The sequence below is a fragment of the Crocuta crocuta genome, unplaced genomic scaffold (assembly GCF_008692635.1).
Source record: "Crocuta crocuta isolate KB4526 unplaced genomic scaffold, BGI_CrCroc_1.0 scaffold102, whole genome shotgun sequence".
Taxonomy (NCBI): Eukaryota; Metazoa; Chordata; class Mammalia; order Carnivora; family Hyaenidae; genus Crocuta; species Crocuta crocuta.
In genome coordinates, this window is record NW_027530019.1 from 12,933,803 (window position 1) to 12,946,976 (window position 13,174).

The following is a 13,174-nucleotide window of genomic DNA, read 5'->3' on the forward strand; positions in this document are numbered from 1 at the left end:
CAGCCCTACAAGCCTTCCTCTTCTGGGAATCCTTTACCCTCTTGGGGACCCTGGTGGCATGACTTCCCCACACCCACCCCCAGCCTTTGGCAGGAAGCTGAAAGGGACCTCTGAAGGGGACAGCAGGGCTGCAGGGCTGAGGAGGGCAGTGGGGGCCCAATGTCCTGGGCTCCAGTTTCAGATCTCACCATCTCCAGAGTCAGGGTCTGAGTTCAAGGTCTGGGTTCTACAGGCAGGTGGTGGGAGGCATGGAGGCCTGCCGTAGGTGAGGATGCCCATAGCAGTGGTGGACAAGGCAGAGCGAATTTACAGCGAAGAACGATCTTGGTAGATTCTCCCCTACCCAGCCCTAAGATGTAGGGGAGCAGAGCCTCAACTGTGGGTGTGTCCCCTCTTTCCTTGGGTACTGTGCCTTAGAGATGGTGACCACTCACCAAGGGCTCGGACATGCTGCCTGGCTGAGAGGTGGTCTTCCTTGCCAGAAAGTCACGAGGAGAGAAGAAAGGACTCAGGAGCAAGAGGAGACGTTTCTCGGGGGAGCGTCAAGAAGAGGGGAGGCGGAAGGGAGTCTCCCACAGCAGTAGAAGCCGTGGGTGGGGCATCTTGGGGAGAGTGCTGATAGTGAAAGCCAAGAAGGCAGCATGTCACTCTCTGTGACCCATGATCCCTGCCAGCAGAGCCAGCAAGGTGCCCTCCTCCTGGGCTGCCCCGTGGGGTGGGGAGGGAGGCAAGAGAGCCAGGCGTCTTTCTTTACACAGTTGGGGTGGACAGGTTTCTCACGGTCACAGGGCAAAGGTGGCTGGTCCCAGGCATGGGCTGGAGAGAGTGTGCAGGGCTGGGCATCAGCCTCAGTGATTCAGCGCAGGCCCAGTGGAGAGCGGGAGACTTCTGGGCAGGTCATTGACCCTGATCTCCAAAAGAAGCTAATAACACCTGCCTTGGCTAATTCACAGATTTCAAAGCTCCATGAGCTCGAATGACATCACAGGTGTGAGGCCTCTAGCAGTGCTATTTGTAAGTGTGTGGTGTTCTTATTATCATCACTATTAGCACTGATGACCTATTGACTTCTGGCCTTATCCTTCCTGCCCTCACTCCTACTGAGATCCTGCGGGGCGTATCACCATTTTTGGCTTCTGGCATCACTGAGTGTTTTACTGAGAGGCTCCTGAGATATTTCTTCCCAGCCCCAGCTTCTTGCAACGTCCCCTTACCCCTAAGGTGACCAAATTTGCAGGTTTGCATTGGACTGAGGGGTGTTCTGGACTTGGGACCTTCCAATGGAGTCCGTTCCAGGCAAGCTGGGACAACTGGTCACTCTACTTCTCTCCCTGGCCTGTGGCTGCTTCCTCTTCCTTGTGGTGACCACGGAACGTGCTCTCTTTCACCCTGGTTGTTCTCTCCCTCCTTGAAGCGTCCAGGCTAGGTAAGGCCACTTGGAGAGTGGGTAGGTCACCCCTGGCCATTCCAAAGGCCCTTCCCTACTCTCAGTGCGACAGGCCAGCTCTCAAGAAGCCCTCTGCCTTCTGATGGGCTTCTGTCCTTCTTCCTATCCCTCAAAACTGGGCCAGACCTTTTCACTATGCCTAGAGGGTATGATCCCACCACCATCTCACCCCCATGAGCTTCAAGTGATGAAGAGGCCCCTGTGATGAGCTTCAAGTGCAGGGAGAGCCTGTCTGTCCCATGCTAGCATTCCAGCCTCTTTGCCTGCCCAGGAAAGAGCCCCCTGGGCACACGCAGGCAAGCCTGGCCTGTTCCCCTCATTTGTGAGGGCCCCCAGGCCTGAGTCCTGGATGCTGTGTTGGTTCCTCCCCTCTCCACTCCACACCTCCTCCCACCCCCAACCCATGCCAATGCTCTGAGGCCTCCTGGGGGCTCCCTTGCTCACTCTTCCCTGGACCCCTGCTGCTCTGCCTGGCCCAGACCCCTCCCTCCGGGATCTGAACACAGCCCCCTGCCTGCGCCACTGCCACTTGCCATCATGCATTCACGGGATGCCCTCTCATGACCAACCCCTTGCTGAGTCTTGCTCATCCCCTTGAAGCTCAGTTGGAAAACTGCTTGGCTGGCCTGAGCCCTGTGCTGCCCTGGCTTTAGGCTAACATGGCCTGGTGTTGGCAAGTGCCTGTAAGATGGAGTCTGGATCCTCACCTCTTGGTTCCCTAATTGCCTCGGCCACGAAAAGTATGCAGTACACACCCTGTTAACGTTGTGGGCAAGCACTTGACAGGGTGGCACTCCACTTCTGGTTGTGGGCAGCTCTGGGCTGGGGACTGGGGACAGGGGTGGGTCTTGGGTCCTGGGAAAACACTATGAGTCAACTCTGCACCCATCATGGAGAAGAGAGCCCCCAAAAAGGGAGACCCCAGGGGTTCATCTCCCTCTGCTGGGCCAGGAGCTGGAAAGCTTGCAATGTCCCAGCCTTGGGTGTGCCCTGGAAAGCAGATGGAGGAGTGGGTCCCCACATCAGGCTTTTGCCTCCTGATACCTCAGATGGTTTCAGCCCCACCCTGCGCTGGCATGTGCTCTGGAAAGGTGAGGCTCAGCCTGCCCCCCGTTGCTGGAGCCTGCCCAGAGCTTGTCTTTCTGGCCCTACTTCATGTACTTGGAGTCCTCCCCACCCAGAGCCGGGCCTGGCCTGGCCTGAGAGGCTTGCACATAGATCTCAGGCCAGGAGGAGTCAGGAAAGCAGTTTCTTGAGCCAGGAATGGCCCTGATGGAGAGTGGGTTTGCAGGAAAGGAAACACAGGAGGCTCTAAGTCACCTTGACTCTTCCCATTTGGAGGGTTGTTTGCCTTTTGTCTGGGTGCTCATGTAACCCAGCCTTGCCCGCACTCCTCCTTCAATACTCATCCACCCACCCAGAGCAGGGAAAGTGGCCGCGGTGATCTCTACGGGTTTGGCCCCAGCCAGGAATGGCTCCCGGGAACGGGGATGTGAGCCTGGAATTGGGCCCAGTGGAATCCAGAGGCAGGTAAAGCACAGGGACTGCCTCTGGGAGCACCAGTGCTAGCTGGCCACATATGGCAGCCAGAGCCTGGGACTTCAGAGGGGACAGGATTGGAGGGGGGGAAGGGGAGGGGAACTCTCTGCAGGGTGTGGGGCAGGTGCCTGGTCTTGCGGGATTTCCTGGGCAAGGGTCATCATGAAGGTAGGCTCAGAAAGGATGCTGAGGGGATCCCTACCAGGTCACAAGCGGGCCTCACACTTCAGAAGTCTTGAGTGTGTTCAGATCCCAGCAGGCTGGCAGGAGGCAGCAAAGGATGCTGTAGTGGTAGCATTCACGAGGCGGCAGTCACGGTTACCGGAGGCAAGAGAAAACTATGCTGAGCTTTACTCTGGGATGCATGCTGTTCCAGATATAGATACGACACGTCATTTCCTTTGATCTGCCAATGACTTGGAGGAGTAGGTACAACTCATTTTATAGACAGGGACCAGAGGGACTTCCCTAAAGTCATACAGCCAGTGACAACGAAGTTACTTTGGACTTCCCCATCCCACTCTCCCCCATCTTATGACAAGGCTGAGGAAGGGCAAGGACTGTAGTGCTTACAATTTATTAATTGGCGATGGGCAGGGGCCGCCATTCTGGAAATGGTGAATGAGGCCCATGAGGGGGCCTCTGTCAAGTCTGGGCTCCCAGCCTCGATGAGTGATCCAGAGAGTCCCTTCCTCCCTTGCGGGCCTCTCTCCTCTTTCCTCCTCAGTGACAGTCCCTAGATTTGCAGCCATCTTGTCCTCAGGATGGGCTCAAGGTTGTATACCATGGACCACCAATACCACCCAAATACAGTTTACTCCAGGTGTGTGGCTGTGGGCCCAGCTGGCAGGTCACCGGAGAGGGTGGGGGAACAGGCAGGAAAGAGAGGTGACCAGGACCCATGGCTGAGGTGCCAGGACAACGCGCCCACCTCAGCTCAGGGAAGAGGAGGGCACAGAGCGAAGCATCTGCAGAAACAATGTTCCGGGGGCCAGCTCGGGGTGTGGGGCAGGAAAATGCACAGCTGCATGGCAGGAGCCTTGGCTTCTAGTCTCATCTGTGACACAAAAGGCTGTGTGGCCTGGGCAGGTGGTGTTACCTCTCTGGGCCTCCTCGTCAATAAAATAAGGCTTCTACAACTGTGCAGCTTCTCTAAGATGGCGGAGTTGGAAGTTCTCTAGTCTGGGGATTACAGAGACTTGAGGGAGAGGAGCTGGGGAGCTGGAGGGAAGAAGGGGAAGAGAGCCCACACCTCATCAGGCTTTGTGACTCTGCTGTCCCCTAGTGGTGGCATGGGGTAACAGAGACACGGTGTCTCTCGCCTCCCCCCAAAAGGGGTCCTTTCTTTACCCTTCATAGGAGCCTTTACCACTACTCAGCGCTGCATCTGTTCTGGGTGGAGAGAAAGGCAGTCAAAGAACATACATAGGACACCTATAGCCACACATGGGATAGCGTGGGTCGTTCACTCCTGTATCTGCTCTCCGAGCGCTGAGGGAGGCTCTGGAGTTGATAAGGGAGCTATGCCAGGCCCTGGGGATCCAGAGGCACTCGGTATACCATTTCTGCCCTCAGAGAGCCTCTGTCCGGTGGGGGAGCAGACAAGCAAACTTCAGACTCTGGAGAAAACAGGAGAATGTAGCAGCTGCTCTGAGGGATGAAGTGTTGTGTGAGTAACATTTGGCAAGCACCCGGCCGGCAACTGTGGGGCCCTATCTGATCATTGGTTTGTCCTGGAAAATGTGGGCCTGCAGTGCAATGGGCCCGGGGGGCCTTCACTAGGTTAGGAGGGTCTGTCCCTGCAGGCCCTTCCAGAAGGGGGGGGGGTCACTCTCCCTATGGGATGGACGGATTGCTACCTGTGCTTCCTGTCTCTCTGCTGCTGTCCTGCCCTGACCCTGGCTGGGAACAGGAGTGAGGGGCACAGCCGACCTTGCCTCACCCCTGTAGCCTCCTCTGTCTACACCCCACTGCCCCAGACCTGGTTTGGGAGCCGGAGATGATGGAGAACATTAGGTCTCAGCGGCGGCGTCTCTCCATCTAGGGCTAGTGCTGTGCACGCCTCCCAGTTCCAACAACACGGGCGGGGTAGGTGGTGGGAAGCTCGGGGGCCATGCCGCCAGGGCCCCGCCTCTGGCCTTCGGGGGCTAGGATGAAACTCAGCAGGCTGTGTGAGGTAGCACGCGGAGAGGGTGGGAGAAGGAGAGAGAGAGAGGGAGACAGAGGCTCGGGGAGAGGAGACTGGGTACGTCACCATTGCCGGGAGTCTGACTCAGTGGGAACATCCGGCAGGAAGGGAAGAGAGACTGCGCTGGCATTTCCAAGCAGGATGGGAACTCTGGGGCTGTGGAGATTGGCTGTGGGGTCAGGGGTGCCGTGTGAAGGCTTGGCCTGGAAAAAGGCCAACCATCGTGGGGATTTGAGGGGGGCCGGAACAGATGGTTCAAGGGGAGCAGAGATCGAAGCTCTGGCTGCCTGGGCTGGTCTGGGGAGGAGTGAGAGGGAGTGAGGATTTCTGCTCTGGAGCCAGAGCATGGGATTGGGGAAACTGAGGCCTGGTCGATCAGGAATGTCAGGGATACCGGGACCTCTGACCCTCCTGTGAGGTCTTGGAGGTCGGGGCCCTGTAGCTATTGAAACAGACCATAGGCACCCCTGATACAGAGAAACCACCCCCTCCGCCCAGCACCCCAAGCCCCAGCTCCCAGGGGCCCCAAGAGTGGGACTGCCAGGCAAGCTGCTTCCCTCAGCCATACTGGGAAGATTCGGAGAGAGATTTTTCCTGAGAAAGACTGCCTCCTTGCTCAGGGTGAGAGAGGCTGAAAGGCCAGTCCTGGAGAGCGAGGCCAGGAAGGGCCCAGAGTCAGGGCGCGGAGTAGCTGGCTGTGGCGGCCTGGGCCCTGCGGGAAGGCCCATCTCCCCGCTCCAAGGGGACACTCGGACAGCTGAGCCTCTCTGCAGTGGCTATACTCTTAAACCCCGGGAAGACACTGTTCGACCTAAAGGAATGACGAATGGTGTTATGTCAGGTATGTGGTAGTATTTGGTGGCCTAGGGGAGGTGAGCCTCTTGGTCCCTTCAAATTCCTCAGACCAGAGCTGACGAGGACAAATAAGGGGAGGCTCATTTGAGGTGGGGGTCCTCAGACGAGGATGCCCGATGGGCTCAGCTGCATCCTCTATCTAGGCTTTTCTTTACTAATGGGAGGGAAGGAGGCTTCCGTTGGCTGTCCATCTGTCTGCAGGTACGGCCAGGCTGGGGTTCTGCTGGGCATAGAGCCTCAGAGAAGGCAGGGCCTGGGGCAGCCAGGCCCCCTGTGTGGGCCCAACTCGCTAGAGAAAGGTTCTTGCCTGTGTCTCTGGGGACGCTAGGGCAGGGCAGGGAGAGGTGCTGGGCAGGGCCAGTGCCCTGGTCCTTGCCCTCTGAGAGTGGATGGGTGGGGGCGGCGGCGACAGCATTCCTGGCTGGGAGCCCAGAGGAGTCTTTTGTAATCACAACATGATCTCGTGTGCTGAGCAGTGAAGCCGGCAGGGAGAGGCCGGCAGAGGCCCGGCTCCGGTGGCGCAGCGGCTCCGGCTTCCCTCCTGCTCTGGCTCCCCTGGGGCTGCTCTGGAATTCTCTCGGTGCCCACTGTTGCCATGCACTCAGCTGTGAGTGGCACCTCACCTTTGGCGGGGGGCTTCTTGGGGCTGGGAGGAGGCCCGGGACAGCCACACTCGGGGGGCAGCTGGGGACAGCTGGGCCTGGGAGGAACAGGGCCGTGCCTAGGCTGACAGGGGGCTGGGCAGGGGCATTTGGCTACAAGGGAGACCCTGCAGCCAGGCAGGGAGAGACCTGGGGATTTTGGGGCAGAGGCATGGCTTGCTTAGGGTAGCTGCCCCGCTGGGCCTGCCTGTAGAGCTGGCTCTCTCCTGCCCCGACTGCCAGAAGCTGAGGGCCTGGAAAGGCTGAGCTCGTGACAGCGGCTCTTTCCCACAGGCTGGGCCACACGGCTGGGGAGTGGGGCCCGGGGCCTGGGAGCCCAGGACAGAGGGGGGGCTTCTCTTTTTACTGTGGTTCTGGGCCTGGGAGCCGAACAGCTCCCCTCCTCGACCTCCTGAATCCCCTGGCAACTTCCCAGTCACGGCAGGTTCTGCGGCCAGAGCCATTTATAACTCTCATTCCTGCTCGGCAGGCTCTCTCGCCAGTGGAGCTCCCTGGAGAGCCCGGGGGAGGGGCACCCCAATGCTGGGAGCTGAGGGCCCGGGTATGAGGCCCTGACCTGAACCCCTAAGGAGGCGGAGAGACAGGCAGACAAGCCTAGTAGGGTGGGGACTCGGGACCTTCCATGTGCCATCCCTCCCGTGTGAGCCTAGCTCCGGAGTGCCGGGGTCCATTTGTGGTAAGAATATGGTGAATGTGAAAGATAGGGGCCTGATAAAGGATGGTCTGGCAGTCAGGAGCTTGGGCCCCTCGCCCTCTGCAGGGGCCTCACGGCGCTGAGTCACCCATGAGCAGGCAGGAAGAGAAAGATGCAGAGCTGGATCGGAGGATAGTGGCCCTTCGAAAGAAGAACCAGGCCTTACTCCGCAGGCACCAGGTGAGTGGGCTGGGCTGGGTTGGCACGCCCTGCCTGTCCCGCAGACCCCTGCATGGTGGTCTCTCCCTGCAGGCTCTAGGCTTGGGGTGAGGGTTAGGGTGATGTGGTTCATCTCAGAAACTCTGAGAGGGCCTGGGGGACTCTGTGATGCCGGGCCTCTGCCCCTTGGTGTCCCACTGGTGTCTCTCCGTGTAGGCTTGTCTCTGTGCGTCTGGGGGGCCATGGCCTGTGCTGACCCCGGGCCCTCCCGCAGGAGATCCAGGAAGACCGTCGGCAGGCGGAGCAGGGGGGCATGGCTGTGACGGCGCGGGAATTCCTCCGACCCGATGGCCTCACTGTCACTATCAGCCAGGTTCCCGGTGTAAGCCCCACCCTGGGGTGTTAGGGTGGGTTGTTCAATCTTGTATCTGCTCTGCGAGTGCTGAGGGAAGGTCTGTAGTTCATAAGGGCCTGGGGATCTGGCCCTGCGAGGAGGCGGAGGCCCAGTGTGCATCCAGGGAAGACAACCGCTCGTGCTCCTCTGTTTCCTCCACTCACAGGTCTGGGGTTCACCCTTCAGTCCCCAGCCTTAGGCAGCCCAGCCCACTGTGGTCCCGCTGAGCCCAAAGGGCCACAGCTCAAAGGCCACTGAATCTAAGCCTCCTCATACCCGTTCCCAGCCCCACAGCCCTGCGCCTATGCTGCCAACCACAGGCTGCTCCTAAACCCCCAGACAGAGAAGTGGGGCCGAATGCCAGGAGCAGTATGGAAGGGACAAAGCGCCATTGTCTGAGTGCTCTGGATTTCCCAGCTCAGAGGTGACAGGCTGTTATGGCATCTTGGGCCCCAGGGTGGCCCCAGGGCCTGGATAACCTAATGTCGTTGGCATGTGAATGCCCCATAGACTCAGCTCCTCTATAGTCATCCCAGGGAGGTCCAGGGCTGGAAGCCAGCCTCGGGGAACCTCGCAGAGGACTCAGTGTCCAGCTCTGCTCAGCACCGCCCATGTGGCCTGAGGACAAGACATCCCATTCTGCAGGAGAAGCGGGTGGTCAGCCGGAACTGGGTGAGATCCCTTGGACCTGGAGCAGCCAATGCGATGCGTGAGGATGAGGAGGTAGAAGATCACTCTGGTACTTTCTGCCTGGGGGACCGGGTGGAGCTGGCTGTGACCATGGAGAACAAAGCTGAGGTAAGCAGGGTGGGTGGGAGAAGTCCAGGCAGCAGGCCGGCAGCCTCTTCTTACCTCTTACCTGGGTGTGCCACACTACCCATCCTCACCTCCTCCAGGCCAAGCGGATTGTAAGTGAGAAGCCCAGCAGAGCAAGGAACCAGGGGGCAGGAGGGTCACCTGGAGGGGGCTTGGGCTGGACCCCCTCCATGCAGATGGCCGTCAGCTCGGATTCGGCATGGAAGGTACATCTTCAAGAGGGATGGGGATGTGAAAGTGGCAGTGCCCATTTGGGGGAGGCGGAGAAGCTGAGTCACATATGTCCCTCATCTGTGGGGACAGTGCCCAGTCAGCATCAGCAAAAATTCCCACCCCTTCTTCCTTTCTCTGGCCAGTCTCCATGTTGGCTGGGCCTTGCAGTGAGAGACAGGAGAAGTCAGAGGTCAGCCCCTTACCCTAAGTGGATTTCTGAGCTAACTGGATCTCTGACAGAACTTGGGATGTGCCAGGAGGCTGCAGGGGACTGGCCATATGCCAGGTGTGACCTCTAGGTGGCAGCAGCCCCTAGTCCTGGCTCTTGCTTACAACTGCCAGGTGCCTCTCCACTCTGGGCCTGTCCATACCACCGCCCCGCCGCCCCAACCCTGTAGATAGGTGCTATCATTATCCCCATTTTACAAATGATAAAATGATACACAGAGAGGTTAAGTAACTTGCTCAAAAGACACAGCTAACAAGTGGATGGAAACCGTGCCTATGGCAAACAACATGTTAGAGACGGAATGGATTTAATTTTTAGATGGGGATGTCGAAACCTGGTGAGGAAGAGGTTAGTAGTATCCAGATTTCCACTTCCAGCCCAGGCCTTCCTGCTTCTACCCCATGGTGCTGAGCATCTTCTCCTTGCAGGGTGCTCGGGAGCCCCAGAGTCCAGGCCTGGTCCCAGGCCCGGCTCCCCGCCGGCCAGCGGGGGGACCCCTGGAGGTTGGCTGGGACTATGCCCAGTGGAAGCAGGAGCGGGAACAGATCGACCTGGCCCGTGTGGCCAGGCACAGAGATGCACAGGGTGACTGGCGCCGCCCATGGGACCTGGACAAGGCCAAGCCCACGTGGGTGGCAGGGCTGGGCAGCTTGTTGGACTGACATGCTTGTGGGGCTTAGGGTAGGACTAACTGTGGGTGCTTCTTGGAGGGCTGGTGTGACTTTCTCCAGGGTGGTCAAGAGTCTTCCAGGGCCCTCTGGCTGGGCCCTGGGCTCAGGGTGGGCACCAGATCCCCCATCTTTCCCCCATCTGTTCTGGGGCTGGAGCCAGGGGAGGCAGTGGCTGTATGGGTCTTGCCCTAGCTTGTGTCCACCCTCCAGCAGCCTGAGTCTCTGGCTCCACAGGCTACAGGACTCCAGCAAGCCTCGGGAAGAGGGTCCGGCCAGGGCGGGCGGCACCAGGGGTGAGCCAATACCCACCTCACCCCCTTCCCCTCCTTGGCTTTTATCACAGCCTCCCCCCACCCCCTGCTTCCTCTCCTTTCTCTGTCTCTTGGTATGCCACTTATTTTTGGAGCTAGAAGGAGGCATGGAAGAACATCTTCCTTCCTCTCCCTCACTATCAGAGCAGGGCACCTTCCCTCTCCCCAAACCCAGAGTTCCTACCCTGGGTTCTGACCCCTGCAATTCTGGGAAGGAGGCTCACAGGAAGTCTGCACTGGGATCCTTTTGAAGTTGGTCCTCATGGGTGAAAGCTCCATTTCCCTGTCCCTGGCCTGTTGTAGGAACAGAGTTCTTGGAACTGCTGGTCCCCTTATTTCACACACGAGGAAGGTGGGGCTGGAGAGGCCCAGCCAGCTACCTAGCCAGGAACGGCAATGTGAGCACAGCCACCCAACTCTCTCCATCCCCAGACCAGGGCTCTTTTTGGGAGTCAGGAAACCCACAAGTGGACTAAGAGAAGGACAGACAGCTTCCCGGTCCTGTAAAACTGGTGTTACCGTTTTGGATCCTTTATCACCCGGCTCTTTCCCCATTTCCTTTGCTCCACTTAGGTCCCAGGAGCCACCGGAAGCTCCAGTCCTCACCCTTATCCCCTGATGGTAAAGGTGAGTTGGGAATAAAGGAGGAGCAGGGTTGCATGAGCTGGTGAAGGAGCTGGGCTGCCCTGCCCTCTTCTCTCCTTGATCTGTGGATCATCTCTTGCAGGTGGTACTCCTCGGGGTGAGCAATCCAGCAGATCCTCAGTGGTGTCTGCCACACGAAGCAAAGCCCGGGGGACAGAGAGGCTGACTGGCAGGGCCCGCAGGTAACAGGTGGCAGGGGGCAAAATCAGGGGAAGCATCTGGGCTTCCTGATTTCCTGGATCTCCCTTGCCCCTGGGGGGTCAGGACCAGCACCGGTCCAGCTTCCTGCACCGGCCCTTGGGGCCGCTGCCTCCTGCCTGATGGCTGCCTGGTGGCAGGTTAATGAGGTTCCGGGAGAGGCCAGCAGCCAAGGCGGCAGCAGCAAGAGCTTGGTGCCCAGGGAGGCCGCCTGTAATTACAGCAGTTGCCTTCCCCCAGGAAGTCAGGCATGCCTTTCCCAGGCGGTGCAGGCAGGGACACGTCCAGAGTCCCCATGAAACTCAGCGTGCCACAGGTCTGGTCATAAACAGCAGCTGGGTACCTGCGATGGGGCTAAAGTGGGTGGTGTTTGGAGGAAATGGCTGGATTTGGGGAATGAGGTTAGGTTGGAAGGGAAGTGTCCTGGAGCCTTGTTCTGGCTCTGACACTCCTCTGAGCCCCTTGGGGTCTAGTTGCTCCCTGGGAACATAGCCCCTGGCTACAGAGCAACTGATGTGAAAGGCATGGGTAGGAGTAGGCCCTGCCATATGTTGTGTTTCTACAGGTGGGAGACGAAGGAAGGCAAGGAGGAGCTGGAGAGCCAGGAGGTGGGTGCTTGGGAATAATATGGGACGGGCTAGGGATCTGAGCTCTGAATTCGCCAGCCAGCAGGGCCAATCTCTTGTTTCAGGGAAGCCAAAGTACCAGAAAGACTCGGAGCGAGGAGGAACATTCACAGAAGCAGAGCAAGCCGGAGTTGGGCAGACCCACAAGTGCCCCAGCAACCAGCCCAGCCCCAGTACCCCCAGAGGGGCCAAAAAGGGAGGCAGGAGCCTCAATAGCCAGTCCAGAACCTGCCTCTCCACAAAACGCCGACTTGGTTCCCCTTGACCTTTCTCTGGGAGGGGCCAATAGCCCTGGGCCTGGGGAGAGTGTGTGCGTGCTTCCTCCAAGGCCTGGAGCCCAGGAGAACCCTGCACCCCTGCAGGATGGTTCTGAGCAGCTCCCGGGGTGCAATGCCCCCCAGGCTGAGCTGGAAGTACAGACTTGCTCCAAGCCACAAGGAGGAGCAGGGCCCCTAGAGCCCAGAGAACACAGGGCTGGCAAGGCAGGGGCCCAGCAGGGCTTGGCACAACGGAGCAGGCCCGCCAGGGGAATGGGCCGAAGAGCAAGGGGCACAGGAGGTGTGGGAAGCATGCCAGGGGGTCAGGGCCCTGCGGGAAGATGCTGAGCACAGCCCCTGGGAGCAAAGGGGCCAGGCTGGGCAGAGGAGGAGGGAAGACTGTGGTCAGGACTCATGTGTGGTAGGTGTCTGGTTGCCGGTGGTTTGTGGCTGTCCAGCTGAGCAGCTGGGCAAACTCTCCAGTGGGGTGACACTGTGAGGGCAAGGAGCTGCTCTTGCGTACCTCATGTGCACACCCTTGGGTGCCTCCCTGTATACGGGTGTGTTTTCATGTGCAGGTAAAGCTCCTGGCATATTCCTATGTCACACCTGGTCTCTGGGGCTGTTAAGCCCTGTCCTGGGTCTGTTGCTGCCCAGGCCACAAGCTTCCCTGATAAGGCAAGAAAGCAAGGCCTAGAAACACTCAGCGCCTGGCTCGCCTGGCCTCTGTCACCCCCAGGGCCTGGCTTCTCTTTCCAGCTGTGGCTTTGGAGGTAGAGGTAGCCTCAGTAGCTGGCAGGGCCAGCCTGGGCCTGGGATCTTTCTCATGCCTCTGTCTTGCACACAGGCCACTCACAGCCCCAGACTCACAGGATGGCCAAACCAGTGGAATGTCGACCATCAGCTAGCAGCCTCCTGCCTTTCTGGAAGAGGAGGCTGAAGCCGAGAAAGGGAGGGCACAGCAGGGAGGGACTGAGCTGGGGACGGGAGAGTGGAGCTCAGGTCTCTTCTGCAAAAGAGAGGGTTCCTGGAAAGGCCTCCTCTCTGAAATGGTGTGGAGTTGGGTGTGAAAGAGCAGCCTCTTCTCCCCACAGTAGGGTGCGAGAGCTCACTACCAGGGACACCCTACCCCCCACACCCTGCCCAGGTCAGACTTCAAGTGTACCCAAAGGGGAGGGAAGGGGGCAGCCCTGCAGCCCAGGGCCATTTCCTGCCATCTTCTACTTCCTCTTCCCTACTACCTCCCTGCACCAAGGTCATGCAAAAGCAA

At 59.1% G+C, this 13,174-nt stretch overlaps 1 protein-coding gene across 1 annotated transcript; it reads left to right on the forward strand.

The window, feature by feature from the left end:
• Nucleotides 1–6,624: 6,624 nt before the first annotated feature.
• CCDC9B (coiled-coil domain containing 9B) lies at nt 6,625–12,252 on the forward strand. Its single transcript, XM_077764346.1, has 11 exons — nt 6,625–6,636; nt 7,452–7,565; nt 7,819–7,926; nt 8,584–8,736; nt 8,835–8,960; nt 9,625–9,824; nt 10,102–10,160; nt 10,752–10,805; nt 10,906–11,005; nt 11,587–11,629; nt 11,713–12,252. Exons 1-11 carry the CDS (start codon nt 6,625–6,627, stop codon nt 12,250–12,252), a joined length of 1,509 nt encoding a protein of 502 aa, XP_077620472.1.
• The last annotated feature ends 922 nt before the right edge of the window (nt 12,253–13,174 follow it).

What these genes read in the sequence shown, in the direction of transcription:
- CCDC9B (XM_077764346.1), top strand. An exon ending in GCTCGGATTCGGCATGGAAG is followed by an intron (nt 8,961 to 9,624) that starts GTACATCTTCAA and finishes TTCTCCTTGCAG; the next exon opens with GGTGCTCGGGAGCCCCAGAG. An exon ending in CTGACTGGCAGGGCCCGCAG is followed by an intron (nt 11,006 to 11,586) that starts GTAACAGGTGGC and finishes GTGTTTCTACAG; the next exon opens with GTGGGAGACGAAGGAAGGCA.